This window comes from Oncorhynchus gorbuscha, linkage group LG07 (genome assembly GCF_021184085.1).
Source record: "Oncorhynchus gorbuscha isolate QuinsamMale2020 ecotype Even-year linkage group LG07, OgorEven_v1.0, whole genome shotgun sequence".
NCBI classification, from domain to species: domain Eukaryota; kingdom Metazoa; phylum Chordata; class Actinopteri; order Salmoniformes; family Salmonidae; genus Oncorhynchus; species Oncorhynchus gorbuscha.
The window spans coordinates 39655351-39674315 of NC_060179.1; the positions used below are offsets into that span (position 1 = coordinate 39655351).

The following is an 18965-nucleotide window of genomic DNA, read 5'->3' on the forward strand; positions in this document are numbered from 1 at the left end:
TCCTTTAAAAAGCATTTTATTCACATAATACAGTGTGGTTTTATAATTGTAATATGGATACATTAAAAATTGTACAATCCATACAGGAATTATTTTTGATAGAATTCCTAAGTAGACACATTCATTTACAATGTGTCTATATGCTGTCACATAAGCAAAAAAACAAAACAGAGTTCAAGAGTTAGTCTGATTCAATCATAAAGCAGACATGGTCCTTCTGTAGCTCAGTTGGTAGAGCATGGCGCTTGTAACGCCAGGGTAGTGGGTTCGATCCCCGGGACCACCCATACGTAGAATGTATGCACACATGACTGTAAGTCGCTTTGGATAAAAGCGTCTGCTAAATGGTATATATTATTATTATTATATATTACATTAGTTCAGGACAAATAGATTACATAATATCCCAATGTAGTATACTCTATAAACCTGTTTGGAAGGTTCTGGATGCAGGTAAATCTAACTAGTGTTGTGTAAGTGTGGTTCATACAGTCCACAATTGTGTCCGAAATAGGAGTGACCAGCTTGGTCAAAAGTAATGCACTATACAGGCAATAGGGAGCCATTTGGGACACAAACCAAATGTCTCTGCAAGTCATTCCCAGACTAAACATGAATAAAACAAGACTTTTCATGCAATTAAGGATGAGAAATAATGATATTCTGATTAGATACACTGTAAAGGCATCTGTGTCACTCCTGCCACAAATATAGGTGATAGGTATGGCCACCCAAAACTACATTTCCCAAACACATTCTGGCCCTCAAGCAGGGCTGGGCGGTATACCGTATTTGACTTAATACCGGTATTGATGCACTTACCAGTTTGAGTTTTTACCTTCTATAATGGTATTTCTATGTTTGGTTTGTTAACTCCGGGTCACAATTTTTTATAGTTTACTCTTATTTTTTACTTGCGTTTTGTCTCTCCATCTGCTGCATGCCGCTAACCACACTAAGCCAAGCCCCATCACTTAAGAGAGCAGTTGCTTGACATGCTGCTTTCCACAAGCGTTCTATACAGTATTAGTTTGTGTATCTTACTGTCTGCAAACTACTACCTACTAGTTTGTCTTTTCTTAGCAAGGTGTTGCTAAAATAATTTGTGTAAGTTGCTTACGGTATCGTATCAGAGAAGAATAGGCGAAGCATGAATATGTTAGCTAGCTAGCTATATTAAGTTAGAAAACATGTAACATTTAAATCAGGGTCACCTGCAAACACTGACCAACACTTGGGTTCCTAGCCTGTTAATAATTCCTATGATTTATTAATTTGTCATGTCAAACAATGTATTCAAGGTGCTGCCCACTATATTTCAATTATAGAATTAGAATAATCATTACATTTCCATCACTCCAACAGTTCACCAATTAACTGGGCCTATATCTTCCCCCCATATCATCCTGCGTGGCACAATGGGGAAATTATAATAAAAGTGCAGGAAATATAGAAATGAATCAAAATGCTGAAAAATGTATTTTGTTTGGAGTTGGATTGAACAGTATAAATGGAGAAAGAGAACTGCAAAAAAACATTGGTACAGGGTTTAAGCCTCTTTAATTTCAGATTTCAATGGAAACACCCATATGACTCATTGTATTCTTTAATATAAAACACTTTTCCTTTTGTATTTTTTCCCACTCCACATAGGGATGAATTATGAAAAGCTGAAGCTAGGCTATAGCATTGATATTACTAATATCATCTGTGTGAGTGGCAGATGGGCTGTGACCAAACAGGCTATTAAACAAACTAGAAACAAAACAGCAGCGTTCGTTCAGTTCCTTTTTCATTACACACACAATGGAAAGCCACCCCCCGGTGCCTGCCAATATGTTTGATTTATAAACCCTTCAAAAACACGCTGAAAGTTTTATGTCCAAGTCAATAAAAGTAGTAAAACTTCATTCCAGAAACTTCGTAACTATTACTTTTGAACAAAATAGGTTTGTGGACAAAAGAGAGACTCATTATGTGGGACTGAGTGGTGAAAGGGAATACAAGACGACTTGGGCTGATAAGACTATAAAACACAGAGCTGTTAGAAGAGTGAGCACTGGAGGATGACAAAGATTTCGTGATCACACAGGGCAGATACACCAGAGAATCAGCTCTGCAGCCAACCCACTCTGGTTGTGCTTGCCTTGCTAAGAGGAACAAAGTGTTAAGGGAGAGAAAAGAGGAACAAAGTGCTAAGGGAGAGAAAAGAGGAGGAATCTACAAAGAGGGGAGAGCAAAGAACATTTGTAAAACAAAAACATGAAATAGAACAGGTGATAATTTAAAAAAAATCCTTGCTAAATAAGCATAATACCCCCATGTGCTATTGATGGTATTGTGTTTTTTTCCTCACTATTCATTACCAAGTCATACACTCATTAATTTTCTCAATTCCGGTCAGTGGACAAAGACAGACAGAAAGACAGGGAAGACGACTTATAAAAAGCATTATAGCCATGATACCAGTAAGTGTGCAAACAGCAATGTCCCTATGAATGATCACAGCCAGGAAGCTTAGGGTGCTGGTCAGGAGCAGCCCTGCTTCACACCACACCTCAGGGGCTGATGGGGGAAGTAGTCCGAATACCACAGCCTTCACAGTCCTCTTCAAAGTACATCAGCCATTAGTGTTTGGTAGGGCGTCTTTCAAGTGTGTGTGTGTATGTGATTTTTGTATATGTATGTGAGTATGTATTGTCTACACCAAGGAGCAGTAGCCCCCACAGCTACCCCCTGCAGTCTGGTCCTGCCTGCCCAGCTGGACTCCTCGGCCCTGTGTCTCGCTCTCCCACAGTCCCGGCGTCTGGATGATCTTCTCAACCAGCTCCTCAAACGCACACTGCACCCCATCTCGCGTCTTCGCACTGGCCTCTGGCCCACACGAGACAGAGATAGAAAAATAGTAGTGTGAGAGCGGAGGAAGAAAGGACACCGACTGGCTGCTTCTTCATCTGCTCTAGCTACTGAACTCCACAGCTGCAACGCAAGACGCTGAAAATATACTGAAACCAGAATGTGTCATTTTCTTGAAGATTCTTTGTGTGCCTCCCCTGTGCATAGGGCCCAACAACTCCATTTACCCGTGACTATATTCATGACAGAGCACAGAGTCTTATTGCTTAATTAGAATGTGCTCCCCTGTGCCATCATTGGATAATTTCAACATTAGGAAGTTATTTTAGCTAAAATAAAATATTTTAACATTGCTGTTACTCAAATAGCCATAAACTCTTGATTGGTAGAAGTTATTTCTGTTCTGATTGCTGAATGGAATAGCGAAGACATGGACAAATAGTTCATACACTAGTTTGTCTTACTTGTTGGGAAAGTGGTCAACATTATTGTTTCTTAAATTGGAGAGAAAAAAAGTAGTTGAGGCAGTTACTAAAACAGCCGTATCTCCGGATTGGTAGAAGGTATCTCTGTTCTGATTCATTATTTATTCCAATGTTGGTCTCACTGCTCTATAACACATAGCGTGTGTGGTTATCATATGAAAATCATCTAAAATATGTAATACTAAATCTAGGCAAAAGCATGGTAAATGTACACTAATTTCAAAAGTAATTAAATTGATTTAGTCTAATAAATCCTGAAAATTTAACGACAAGAATGGAGGGTTTGGCCATGAATCAATGTGAAAAATTTTTAGACAGAGGACAAAAAAAAAAAAAAAAAAGAGCTAAAAATAGAACTAGGCAAACATTTCAATCCAAGTATGAGATATCCAAAAAGCAGATTCCCCTGCATAACTGTCTACGATAACTCATGCCCCGGGTCAGTTCGAGAGGGGAATCTTCTCAGCTCCTGGCTTACCTATAAACAGCATGGAATGTTTTCTTGCAAACTTCAGGCCTTCGTTCCTGTCTAGTTCGCGGTTTTCCTAAAACAAAGAATAGTCATCTTTTATGAGGTCTGTCTGGCATACCTGTCAGCTATGGGGAATATGACTGGGCTGGAAATACAGGAAACATAGTAGTCCAGTCAGTCCCACAGACAAAGGCTAGTACTACACAGTACTGTAAATTATGTCTACTCAAGTTATTACTACAGGGTCAACAACAACAACCAAGGACATATAATGGTGGAAGATGAGCATGACATGAATACAACAGAGGCAGCAGGATAGATTTCAATGTAATTATATGTTTAAAAGAACACAAACTTATGGAACTAAACCCAGAGAGAACATGTGAACATTTTTAAAAACACTGCTGTGGGCCACATGGGCTCGGGATGTGTTAAAATATGATGAGGACATACACACTAAGACCTCTTCTCTCAGTTCAGTTTAATGGGACACAACTGGATGGGGGGAGGTAATATTACTAACAATACATTCCAGCTCAAATTGGTAACATACCCATGTAGTATTAGTGATGCACCGATATGACATTTTTGGAGAAAAAAAACGATACCAATATAAATGTTTTTTTTGCGGCCTTCTAAGCATTCTAGTACAGGTCCTGAGTGTAGGTTCTAGTGTAGGTCCTTCTGTAGCTCAGTTGGTAGAGCATGGCGCTTGTAACGCCAGGGTAGTGGGTTCGATCCCCGGGACCACCCATACGTAGAATGTATGCACACATGACTGTAAGTCGCTTTGGATAAAAGCGTCTGCTAAATGGCATATTATAAAAAAAAAAAAATAGTTAACACACACGGATGCAGCAGTCTAAGGCACTGCATCTCAGTGCAAGAAGCATCACTACAGTCCCTGGTTTGAATCCAGGCTGTATCACATCCGTATCGTGATTGGGAGTCCCATAGGGCGACGCACAATTCGCCCAGTGTCATTTGGGCTGTCATTGTAAATAAGAATTTGTTCTTAAAACGGACTTACCTAGTTAAATAAAGGTGAAATAAATTCAACAATGGTACATTTGTATTTCATATGGCACAACGATTCATCGATACATATGCTATAATGCTGGTAAAGTTGCACCAACAGTGCTGGTCATAAAAATATATATATTTTTCAGTAGCATTAGTAAAAATAAAAAATAAACTCCACTATTGGGCCTAATCCTTGTGGCTAGCTTCACAACACATAAACCAGTTCGGTCAAGCCTCACTAGCCAGATGAAGCTAGCTGGCTGTTTATAACCTTAGCTTTGGGCTAAGTAGCTGGCTAGCTATTTATTTTCATGAACTGAAGTTCAATTTCAATAGGAGAACAACAAGTGGCAACCTAGCTAATACTTAGGTCACAAGGATTCCTAAATCATTGCTAAGAATAATGAAAATGACTGCAGTTTCTACTGGTCATCGTTTTCAGGCTGGTTGTATTGGTGCTAGCTATGTACTAAGCTAAAGCTAGCTGCCCAAGAAGTTGCGGTCAAACAAATGATGCGTTATTACCAACGCGGTATTGTAAACACATCGTTTCTGGCCGGTGTTTGCAGACTTTTTTTGTACAGCTTTGACAGTGCTACTGTATCTTTTTTGACACGCAAAGACCCAAACGGTGTTCCATAGTATGTATGTCGTGAAGCTTATAGCAGTGACGCTATTACTGTGTAACTCCGGTAGGGCAACATCTGAAAAATAGCACACATGGTAGTGTGTACTGGTGCTTGACCAGTCAGCGGAAGCCAACATTACCCACGACAGATAACAGTTGATTGTCAAGGGCAAGGAATTCCATTAACTTGGCTTTAACGGATTTCATCTATGAGTGGTCTCGCTGAAATGTTCTTAATGTGTCAAATGACTGCTTGATCCACGCAGCAGACATTCTGGTGCTAGGTTAAGAATATTGTGTTGCACAAAATTTTACGTGGCGTCATTACGCCACCAACGTTATATAGGTATGCACCATAGCATTGACATCGGCTTTTAACATCGGGCTGATACTGATTGACATTTTTAGCTAATATTGGCCGATTCTGATAAGTTCACCGATATATTGTGCATCCCTAGTTGTTATTGTAGTATTTACTGGATTACTACATAGGTATAAAATAAAAACTTAATGTAAAGTGTTACCCTCATACGTAAATAGAAACCATTCCACAAATTGTATAATGTATGCAATAAAGTATGTGTTGTCATTCTCAGGACATAATCTCTTGTTACCTGTAAATTATAAACTAACACATTTCTCCCTGATTCCAGACCACTCTGATCTGACAAACTCTATACTTAACAAAAATATAAAATGCATGTAATGTGTTGTTACTATTTTTCATGAGCTGAAATAAAAGCTTCCAGAAATGTTCCATATGCACAAGAAGCTTATTTCGCTCAAATTCTGTAGACAAATTCATTTACATCCCTGTTAGTGAGCTTTTCTCCTTTGCCAAGATAATCAAAATGGATTAAACAGCATGATCATAACACAGGTGCACCTTGTGCTGGGGACAACAAAAGGCCACTAAAATGTGCAGTTTTGCCACACAACAAAATGGCACAGATGTCTCAAGTTGAGGGAGTGTGCAATTGGCATGCTGACTGCAGTAATGTCAAACAGAGGTACGGCCAGAGAATTTAATGTTAATTTCTCTACCATAAACCAAATCCAATGTAGTTTTAGAAAACTGTACGTGTATCCGAGCCCGGGGTGTTGAGGAATATTTCTGTCTGTAATAAAGCCCTTTTGTGTGGAAAACCTCATTTTGATTGGCTCGGCCGACCCACGGCCTGCCCAGTCATGTGAAATCCATAGATGAGGGCCTAATTTATTTATTTAAATTGACTGATTTCCTTCTATGAAGTGTAAATCCACACACACACACGAAAGTATTCACCCCCCTTGGCATTTGTCCTATTTTGTTGCCTTTACAACCAGGAATTAAAATTGGGGTTTGGAACATTTGATTTACACAACATGCCTACCACTTTGAAGATGCCAAATATTTTTTCGTGAAACAAACAAGAAATAAGACAATTTAAAAAAAAACTTGAGCGTGCATAACTATTCACCCCCCCATAGACAATACTTTGTAGAGCCACTTTTTGCAGCAATTACAGCTGCAAATCTCTTGGGATACATCTCTATAAACTTGGCACATCTAGCCACTGGGATTTTTGCCCATTCTTCAAGGCAAAACTGTTCCAGCTCCTTCAAGTTGGATGGTGTACAGCAATCTTTAAGTCATACCACATATTCTCAATTGAGGGCTGGGTTTTGACTAGGCCATTCCAAGACATTTAAATGTTTCCCCTTAAACCACTCGAGTGTTGCTTGAGCTGTGTGCTTAGGGTCATTGTCCTGCTGGAAGGTGAACCTCCGTCCCAGTCTCAAATCTCTGGAACACTGAAACAGGTTTCCCTCAAGAATCTCCCTGTATTTAGCGCCATCCATCATTCCTTCAATTCTGACCAGTTTCCCAGTCCCTGCCAATGAAAAACATCCACACAGCATGACGCTGTCACCACCAATCTTCACTGTGGGGATGTTGTTCTCGGGGTGATGAGAGGTGTGGATGTTGGGATTGTGCCAGACATAGCGTTTTCCTTGATGGCCAAAAAGCTAAATTTGAGTCTCATCTGACCAGAGTACCTTCTTCCATATGTCTGGGGAGTATCCCACATGCCTTTTGGTGAACACCGAACATGTTTCCTTATTTTCTTCTTTAAGCAATGGCTTTTTTTCTAGCCACTCTTCCGTAAAGCCCAGCTCTGTGGAGTGTACGGCTTAATGTGGTCCTATGGGCAGATACTCCGATGTGGAGCTTTGCAGTTCCTTCAGGGTTTTCTTTGGTCTTTTTTAATGCCTCTCTGATTAATGCCCTCCTTGCCCAGTCCGTGAGTTTTTGTGGGCGTCCCTATCTTGGCAGGTTTGTTGTGGTGCTACATTCTTTAATTTTTTAAATAACGGATTTAATGGTGTTCCGTGGGATGTTCAAAGTTTTGGATATTTTTAAAATAATCCACTCTGATCTGTACTTCTCCACAACTTTGTCCCTGACCTGTTTGGAGAGCTCCTTGATTTTCATGGTGCCGCTTGCTTGGTTGTGCCGCTTGCCAAGTGTGGTTGCAGACTCTGGTGCCTTTCAGAACAGGTGTGTGTGTGTGTGTGTGTGTGTGTGTGTGTGTATATATATATATATATATACACACACACTGAGATCATGTGAACTTTATTTAATACATGATGCGACTTCTGAAGGTAATTGTACCAGATCTTATTTAGGGGCTTCATTACAAGGGGGTGACTACATATGCAAGAACCATTTAAAAAATAATAATAATATTTCACCAATTTGAACATTTTTTTTTATGTCCATTACATGAAATCCAAATTTGTTGTAATGCAACAAAATAGGAAAAACGCCAAGGGGGGTGAATACTTCGGCAAGGCACTGTATTTATATACACACACACAAACAGACTCACCTTATCAATTTTGTTCCCGACCAGCATCTTGACGAGGTCATTCCTTGTACAGTACGTCTCCAGCTCATTGAGCCAGTTGTCCAGCTTGGTGAAAGTATCCCGTCGTGTTACGTCATACACTGAGGGAGAGATAAGAGACGAGATGCTCGGTCAGAAACATCACCAGAAGGCTGCAGGACATACGGTCACTGAGGGGGCCACTTGACCTTTCAAACTGTTCCACAATAACCCGACATATAAAAACACCAGAATCTGTATGTTTTACATAATTGAATAGGCCTAAGCTTAGGGCTGGCACCGCCATAACTGTTGGGGAACGAACAGCTGACTGAAGACAGGCTGGCCAATTACTGTCATCCAATTACCATTCCCCATAATTTCATGACCGTAACAGCCCTACCTGACCTGTGTATCAACATAGTGAGTTACAACACTGGTCCTGGTCTTAATAGGTACTAAAATTATGAGGTAGGGTTGCAAAATCCCAGTAACTTTACCCAAATTCCAGTTTTTCAGAAAGCCTAGTTGGAGGATTCCTAGATTTCCTGCTAACTTGCCCTCCTGATACAGGGAATTTTCAAACATGATTTCTGGAAAACCTGGGAATTGTGCAACTCCAGGATGAGGAAAAAGATACCTACTTTCATTTCGAATGGGAGCTCTACTTCACCCGTGGTGTTAACCACTAAGTCATAGCCTCCACACATTGTGTGCTTCGGAGGATGTCTGCTTTAGCGTTAAGAGTAGTAAAGTCTGTTCCAGAGCGCAAGGAAGAGGACAGGATGAAAATCCATCACTGTCTTTATGGCGGCTGTCCGGACCAACAGTGGCTGACTGAGTCTAAAGCGTCTGAATTATGAAGGTGTTTGCTCACCCAGGATGACTCCCTGAGCGCCCCGGTAGTAACTAGGCGTCAGGGTTCGGAAACGCTCCTGGCCAGCTGTGTCCTGCAAAAGACAACCATTACAGCTCTGGAGTCTGGACCATAACAGCTCTGGGCACATCAAAACACAACCCTCTCAGCTATCATGCTCTGGACACATGGGGAGGAAGATATGGTGGTGTGACTAGGACAGAAGCATAACAAGTGATGCAGGACCAGGACTAAAGTATAAAGACACATTTGACTGCCATTTATCATTGATGGTTGGTGCTCAGAATGCTGTACATGATCGCCATCTTGTGGACATTTAGTGAACAACATTTTAAGCGGAAGGAATGGGAATTCAGCAATGTGATACATTTTTTAACTAAACCTTAAAAAACACACACCAAGGAGGTAGAACTGTCAACAACAATACAATTGAATGTGCATCCCAAAAAAGCTCCTTACCAGTCTGAATTTCTAAGTTCAGAAGAATACATACCCATATTGCCAACTTTGCCTTGTTCCCATCCACTGAAATGGTCTTCACTTTGAAATCAACGCCTGCATGAACACACACAACATTTCACAGATGATTCATCACACAAGTCATATACGCCAAGAATATGAATCAAGAAGAAGTATGATATTATGTGATTCATTTAAAATGGTCAAAAACATTCATAGGCCTACATACCACACAATATGTGTCTGAACTCAAACTAACCCTTCCACTAGTCAAGACAGGGTTTCAGCCTTGTGCACTTAAATTATGATGCGAGTCCTGATTTAAAACTACACAGGGAATATGTGGTTTAATATGCAAAGATCAAACAAATACAGCAGCTTTCAATACAAAAACAAAACAAAATACAAAAAAACTCCACGTGACATTGCTCAGAAGTGTAATGATTCATTCTTGAAAATCCCCTCCGTTCGGCACGAGAAATACATTTACATAAAATAACAGCGCTGTGCTCGTCACACTCAATGAGTAAATCTCTTCTATGGCTTCTTTCAGCGCACATGGCATGAAGCGTTTGGCTGGAGGTATTGCCCATAGTTTTAGCACACACTGAAAGATTTATCAAGAAAAACATATCACCGGGATGGAGTTGTTTCTGTCTGGACCAGGCCCCAGACAAGATCCAAAACAGAGGGGGTTAAGGACATCAGCCTCCCATTTTCCTACACCCCACGACCCAGGAGGTTGTCAATCATGGCCATTCGTTCTTCTCTGAGCCCAGCAGGGTCGCTCCACTTCTGTCGCCAGTCGCGTAGCAATTGACAATTTACACTAAACAGTCCTGCCGGCCTATAGGCCGTGATGTTTAGCACACACTACAACAGTTCACCAAGTGCCATGATGCAGTATTTGATTGCTATATCATCAACACAAAAATTGACTCACCATACTATATACATTTTACTCACACAGCATATTGTAAAATATACTGTGTTCGTAAAATGTATGTAGTGTATAAGCTGGAAGTAGATGCCTAAGTGTTGTTATCCATTAGTTTACTCCAATTAGGGGAGGTTTAAAATAATAAAAGGATATATATATTTTAATACACACACACATACTTAGAAATGTACTTGTTTTTGAAGAAAAGCACATTTTTGTCCATTAAAATAACATCAAATGTATCAGATATATAGTTTAGACATTGTTAATGTTCTAAATAACCATTTTAGCTGGAAACTGATTTTTTATGGAAGATCTACATAGGCCCATTATCAAGAAACCATCACTCCTATGTTCCAATGGCACGTTGTGTTAGCTAATCCAAATTTATCATTTAAAAAAGGCTAATTGATCATTAGAAAACCCTTTTGCAATTATGTTAGCACAGCTGAAAACTGTTGTTCTGATTAAAGAAGCAATAAAACGGTCCCTCTTTAGACTAGTTGATAGTTGAGTATCTGGAGCATCAGCATTTGTGGGTTCGATTACAGGCTCAAATGGCCAGAAACAGGGAACTTTCTTCTGAAACTCGTCAGTCTATTCTTGTTCTGAGAAATGCGAGAAATTGCCAAGAAACTGAAGATCTCGTACAACGCTGTGTACTACTCCCTTCACAGAACAGCGCAAACTGGCTCTAACCAGAACAGAAAGAGGAGTGGGAGGCCCCGGTGCACAACTGAGCAAGAGGACAAGTACTTTAGAATGGCTAGTTTGAGAAACAGAGGCCTCACAAGTCCTCAACTGGCAGCTTCATTATATAGTACCCGCAAAACACCAGTCTCAGCGTCAACAGTAAAGAGGAAATGCGGGATGCGACAATAAAGGGAAATCCGGGATGCGACAATGTTTCTGTAGCGATCATGTAATTGGTTTGAAAAACAAATGCAAATAATCATATCATCATTCTGACAGGTAGGCATGGGCTACTTTGAAGTTAACATTCCAATTGAGAAGGTTAATGGAAAAGCCTTTCCATCTCTACCAGAAGGATATCATTAGCACCGCACACATACACAGGCACATACACAGGCATTCCTGTGCAGTTTCACAGGAATGCCGCAGTCACTGATGTATTTTGTTCTTGTCTAATGATTAACTTGACAAATTAATGTATTTCTAATAATTCTAATATATTTAGTTGATTTAAGTAAGTTCAATACATTTTGTTTATATGGTTGAATTCCATTTTAATGTCTGGATTTTGTCCGCAATGCAGATTTTATAGGGCCCTAAACATGGTGAACAGCCGCCAAAGGCACCAAGTCAGTAGCAGTGCCAAGTATTTCCCCCAGATTACAGATAAACAGTGTCCGAGGTTCTGCTTTTAGGCTCTTTATAAGATATTCATCTGAATTTCTCATCACCATAGTAGTTGTTGAATAATAAGGAGGTAGTTGTATTTGGTTGGCTCTATTTAATGTCAAATGGGCAATACAAATCATGTGTTCCAATACAGATTTATTTAACACGCTGCCACAAAATTAGAGCAACTCTCAAATAAGATGTCTACAGAGACAATATGACAAGTTTATAGTGAACCATCATCTCTGATTGTTCTGAAATAGTTTATTTTGTTAGATAAGATTAGCATTCCTGCAACATTATTTTGATCTGAGAAATTAAGCTAATTGATTGCACTCAAATTGTCCATTTTAATTGATAGAATTCATATATGTTCCGGGGGGCCGGAACATAATTACAAATCCTTTATAGACTGCAATTTCACAGCAAGAATCATAAAAATATAATAACAATTGACAAAAACATGATAATTTCAAACATTTGTATACGATCACGCGTCTCTCTATTATTCGACAGAATACTTGGGAACAGATTTCCAAAATTAAAATAACTGGTGTTTTTATTTTATATACACTGCTCAAAAAAATTAAGGGAACACTTAAACATAATGTAACTCCAAGTCAATCACACTTCTGTGAAATCAAACTGTCCACTTAGGAAGAAACACTGATTGACAATACATTTCACATGCTGTTGTGCAAATGGAATAGACAACAGGTGGAAATTATAGACAATTAGCAAGACACCCCCAATAAAGGAGCAGTTCGGCAGGTGGTGACCACAGACCACTTCTCAGTTCCTATGCTTCCTGGCTGATGTTTTGGGCACTTTTGAATGCGGGCGGTGCTTTCACTCTAGTGGTAGCATGAGACGGAGTCTACAACCCACACAAGTGGCTCAGGTAGTGGAGCTCATCCAGGATGGCACATCAATGCGAGCTGTGGCAAGAAGGTTTGCTGTGTCTGTCAGCGTAGTGTCCAGAGCATGGAGGCGCTACCAGGAGACAGGCCAGTACATAAGGAGACGTGGAGGAGGCCGTAGGAGGGCAACAACCCAGCAGCAGGACCACTACCTCCGCCTTTGTGCAAGGAGGAGCAGGAGGAGCACTGCCAGAGCCCTGCAAAATGACCTCCAGCAGGCCACAAATGTGCATGTGTCTGCTCAAACGGTCAGAAACAGACTCCATGAGGGTGGTATGAGGGCCCGACGTCCACAGGTGGGGGTTGTGCTTACAGCCCAACACCGTGCAAGACGGTTGGCATTTGCCAGAAAACACCAAGATTGGCAAATCCGCCACCGGCGCCCTGTGTTCTCTATACAGATGAAAGCAGGTTCACACTGAGCACGTGACAGAGTCTGGAGACGCCGTGGAGAACGTTCTGCTGCTTGCAACATCCTCCAGCATGACCGGTTTGGCGGTGGGTCAGTCAATGTGTGGGGTGGCATTTCTTTGGGGGGGCCGCACAGCCCTCCACGTGCTTGCCAGAGGTAGCCTGACTGCCATTAGGTACCGAGATGAGATCCTCAGACCCCTTGTGAGACAATATGCTGGTGCGGTTGGCCCTGGGTTCCTCCTAATGCAAGACAAGGCTAGACCTCATGTGGCTGGAGTATGTCAGCAGTTCCTGCAATAGGAAGGCATTGATGCTATAGACTGGCCCGCCCGTTCCCCAGACCTGAATCCAATTGAGCCCATCTGGGACATCATGTCTCGCTCCATCCACCAACGCCACGTTGCACCACAGACTGTCCAGGAGTTGGCAGATGCTTTAGTCCAGGTCTGGGAGGAGATCCCGCAGGAGACCATCTGACACCTCATCAGGAGCATGCCCAGGCATTGTAGGGAGGTCATACAGGCACGTGGAGGCCACACACACTACTGAGCCTCATTTTGACTTGTTTTAAGTACATTACATCAAAGTTGGATCAGCCTTTAGTGTAGTTTTCCACTTTAATTTTGAGTGTGACTCCAAATCCAGACCTCCATGGGTTGATACATTTGATTTCCATTGATCATTTTTGTGTGTGATTTTGTTGTCAGCACATTCAACTATGTAAAGAAAAAAGTATTTAATAAAAATATTTCATTCTAGGATGTGTTATTTTAGTGTTTCCTTCATTTTTTTGAGCAGTGTATTTATTCTCTCAAAAACTTGGGGGGGGGACAAATGAAACCACCTGATTTTTTTAGATACATTTTTAGATAGTTTAGGATGATTTGCATTTGAAACAGCGTAAAACAAAACCAAAGCATGGATTACTGTCATACCAATGTCCTTTTTTTATTTGGATGAACTATCCCTTTAACGTTGCGAGGGTTGTTAAAAAAAATCATCCCGGAACATCACCATCTAGTGGTCAGAACCTGGTAATGCCATAGGCTGAGAGAAAAACCTGTCATCTTCAATGACTCATTTATCTGAACAGGGGAAAAAACATCACCAAATTCACTGGTTATAGATTACATAGGAGGAAGCAACAATACTGTGAGCCGAAGCTCCATACTACTTGTCAGACATAGAGAACTGATACCATATACTTGTTGTTGGGGTGGGATTGGTGTGGGGAGACCATTGGTGGCTTTTGACAATTTATTTGGATTCCTCATGTCTAACTCTTGGTCCAAATCAGATGTTAGGTAGTATATTTATTGGATATTATATGAATCCTCTTTAAAAATGGCCAATTTGGGTGCAATCAATTAGCTACATTTCTCAGAGATCAAATTATATTTCATCAAAGTCGCAATTGTAAATGAGAACTTGTTCTCAACTTGCCTACCTGGTTAAATAAAGGTGAAATAAATAAATAAAAAAATAAAAAAATAATGTTGCAGGAATGCTAAACTGTTAAACTGAATGCTTATCTAAACTACAGAAGTGATTTCAGAACAATCAGATGGTAGGTGTCATGCTTGACGAAATGACACGGAACAACCCCGTTGCTTTATACCACAGCTGTCAAACTCATACTACGGACAGCAGTGTCTCTGCGGGTTTTCACTCCTCCCGTGTACTTGATTGGAACTCCCCATATACCTGGTTGTCTAGGGCTTAATTGAAAGGAAAAAACAAAAACCTGCAGACACTAGGCTCTCCATGAAATTAGTTTGACACCCCTGCTTTATAAAAAGAGAGGAAGGAATAAGCAGGAATTGAGTGGTTTTCAGCAACAAATCACAAGGGACTTGTGTCAATGTGGGGAGTTCCGTACCTAGACTTCTATGGGGACATCTGTTTGGCAAATATATCAAGTTGGCCAAGTAAAATAGGAGTGAGGCATGCTTACCTCTCTGGGAATCCACAGGCATGTATGGTTGTTTCAACAAAGACTACATTGTGCAGTCAGAATAACTTCAGAGAAATCACATTATAGTTTAAAAAAAGCTTAAAAAACAACGTTGGTTTTCATGTCACCCCATCCCAGTAGTAATCAATAGCGCTATGATTTTTTTGCCTGCCTTGCACTTCTTCCATTAAGTCACTCCTGGCTGTAAACTGTCTCAAGGCTACCTGAAAATAATAATCGGGGTGTCTATGAAGAGTCTAATTGTTTGCTATTCTGATATCATTTCCAGATATGTGAAGGAAAGAAAGAATTATCCTTTTCCCAAACCATGTATTTCACCATCAGATGAATTACTCATTCACTGTAGATCGGGTCGTATCAAATACATTTTATTGAATTTAGAGAGTATTAAATTTCAAATAGTTGTGATATTATCTATGCTTTTGATTCAGAATACTAGTTAGTGAGTACAAGTTATACATTTTTTATTTAACTTTTAGGCAACCCAACTTATTTTTTCTTCATACAGTACGAAATGACTTACCTATTGTTGCTGCTAATTCCGGGTCAAATGTGTCATCTGTGAATCTCAAGAGAAGACTGCAAAAAAAGAAACAAAAGACATTAACAGGGAACTTGATGAAACCTTACCATGTCTCTTCTATGGCCGATAAGTAGAAAACATTTAATTTAATATGTGAGTCAACCCTTATACAGAGTTTTTAGAGTAGGCCTACATAACACATTTGAAATTAGGGCAAACTCCACAAAGTCAAATAGCCAACGGAACTTTTACTGGTATTGTACAGAGTCTGTGTTTGGTTTCCAATTTGCCTAGATATCGCTAAATGAAAATCAGCCCTGCCCTGGGGAGCTACTTGGAGCCCCCCCCCAAGTAGCCTACATATTCAACACAACAATAATCAGACATCAGATTACATCAGATTACTTGCTGCATGGTCAGAGGGTCAGTGTTCAGTTGTGAGTCACTAATCAAGTGCTAGGAACTGGATCAGAGTGCTAATGATGTAGCTAATCCTTCTTATTTCCAGTCAACCCAAACACAGATAATAGCCTAATGCTCAAATATTCTTATTCAACCATACTCTAACTTCCTTCATCCATATTCATAACAAATTGCTTCATCAGGTAGAATGTCAGAGCAATGACTGATCATTGTTTTATGTCTCAGTAGCCTGATACCTCAGTAGCAATGCGGTTAGCCTAAATAATAGCAGTGCAACATGCCAATTTGTCTGGTAGAATGAAACCTCTTCTCTGCTAGGGATATTTCTAATGATTTGAAGACCTAGGCAGAGTGGGGAAAATATAGAATGAGATTTATTAATTTAATATACATACATACATACATACATACATACATACATACATACATACATACATACATACATACATACATACATACATACATACATACAATGACAGATATGAGCATGGAGTCTATTAAATTCAACAAGTTAAAAATACAAGTTTGAGGAAGATACCCAAAACAGACAGTTGAAACACTAGCCTTGGCTTACATTGCTCATACCAATAGTTAGACTTACTGTATCCTCAATCAAGAGATGGCATTGATTTTTTAAGAGTCTATACTTAACTAAACAGTATTTTACAAAAAAGAAGAGGACTGTTTACTGAAATCATAGAATTTAATTGTCTGAGGCAGTAAACCCTCCCTCACCAGTCAGGTGGAAGGAATATTTCGTTTCAATCTAACATTCGGTAATTTCTTTAATTAAACTCATTTACTTGATTATTTTGAGAAAATTAAGGCTGTCTGGTCTGGACCAAAGGCATTGAATGAAAATGGCATCTGACTACTGTGTGCAGTAGTCCCCATGCTGTAGTAATAAAGCATAGGTCACGTACCATCTCCGCATTGGTTTTTAGGAGCATATACCCATGTGGGTGATTGAAAAATGAACTGAGGTCCACACCCCAGTCCAGTTGGTAGTGCACCATAAAGTGGGTTGCCAACCTCCATATAAAGTCCAAAGAAGAAGCCTGAAGGAGGAGGGATTACTAGAAACGAAGTCAGTTTATCCTTTTATCTGTGGATTAATTGTCGGAGTAGAGGACCTTGTGCATTTCAGGTAAAATAACAACCCAAAGTTTATATCCCTGGACAAATTAGCTAGCAACAACAATATAGCTAGCTAAATTGCCATACATGTTTCATGCTTTTCGACCTGTCCCCAAATAAATATATTTGGTTCAGAGTTTGTTTTGATATTTCAACCTGCGTGTCCTGATCGCATCTGGTGTGGGTGGACAAAATCAACATGCGAGTGCGGTCTGGTGAGCATGTTAGATGTTAGAGTTTTGTTAAGACCCTCATCTTTCATTCTAGCAAGATGAAAAGGGGTTAAATTGATACACACCATTTTGGTCCCACATGGCCATATCTCCATGTTACAGTGCTTGTTTATGGAAAATAGACGAAAGACGAGGAGACCACCTATGCTAATTAGCTATCTTGCATGCTCTTAACACCTGTGTGTGAAGTGTAGTTTCAGTGGATGGAGGCACCCAGAGATGTATGTATCTGTGCAAAACCGCTACAGTAAGTATCTTTTTAATTTTGAAGGATTCTTTCTCGCTGAGCCATATCGCAAGCTATGATTCTAAACATAAAAAAATATATATCGGGATTGTAGTTCACATGAGGCAGTCGTGAGCGAAGCGAATGGCTGAGAGCTGTAGGGAGAGTTTAAGAACTAACAATACTCAGACATAACAATTATTTCTAGCAGTCTAAGAGCCAGAGATATACACAGCTTGGTACATGTTGGCACCAACCATTGCATAATAACAACATTCTACAAAAAAAAAATCTTGGAACATATGTTGCCAACATAGCATCCATTAAAATTATATTATCTGTTGCGTATATTATCACTCTCACTCAGGACACATAACTATAGTTAAACTCTGCTGTCATATGAGGCAGGGTTTATCACTTCGCGGACACTTTTCCTAATAAGTGAAATTACTTACTGATGTATTGATCTACCTTCAGTAGTCACATTTGCTTTGTCAAACTGTGTGAAAATATGTAATTATAGCCACCCTAGTTGTTCTCCACTTAAACACAAACGTTCCACGCAGCCATGCTAGCAAACGTTGTTAGCTAACTGATGTGGGATTGCAAACAAGTGTGTTACATTAGCCTGTTCGCTGTGGTCCCCTAATATACATTAGTTTTTTGCTTTGTTGATAACCTCTGCTTAACTGACAAAATATTGACGTTTAATTATTGGGCATATTTTTTAACGAGACAACAATAGCTCCTAGCTAATCGTCCCGACTAACAGTTAGCTCTACAACAACTTCACTGAGCTAACGTCAGTTGGTTAATGTAGCCTTCTTACCTGGACTTCCCAACGCCACTTTCTCCAATTATTAATATTTTCAGTGTTGTCAAAACGTCGTCTTCCATCTTCCTATCCTATGTATAGTTTCAATTCAACGGGTTGGTGTAAAATACAACCCAGAAGTGTTGTCAGCCGGGGAGCTGAATGATAAGACAACCAACACTTCTCGTACTTCCGGTTTCCCTTGGTAGATTTCCGGTATAATGTTGAGCGAGTCTTCTTTTCAAAGTTACACATCTAACTTTGCTTAAGTATCAAACTGATTTTCATAACAATATAGTTGATTAACAGGCAAAATGTGATGTAC

The 18965-nt window shown here is 40.0% G+C and overlaps 1 protein-coding gene across 1 annotated transcript; it reads right to left on the minus strand.

Annotated features, from left to right (window-relative positions):
- Positions 1-1543: 1543 nt before the first annotated feature.
- On the minus strand, positions 1544-18849 carry LOC124039852 (ras-related protein Rab-18). Its single transcript, XM_046356315.1, has 7 exons — positions 18656-18849; positions 15808-15863; positions 9708-9769; positions 9215-9287; positions 8341-8459; positions 3820-3886; positions 1544-2874 (listed from the first exon to the last, which is right to left on the minus strand). Exons 1-7 carry the CDS (start codon positions 18721-18723, stop codon positions 2702-2704), a joined length of 618 nt encoding a protein of 205 aa, XP_046212271.1. The 5' UTR covers positions 18724-18849; the 3' UTR covers positions 1544-2701.
- Positions 18850-18965: the final 116 nt, after the last annotated feature.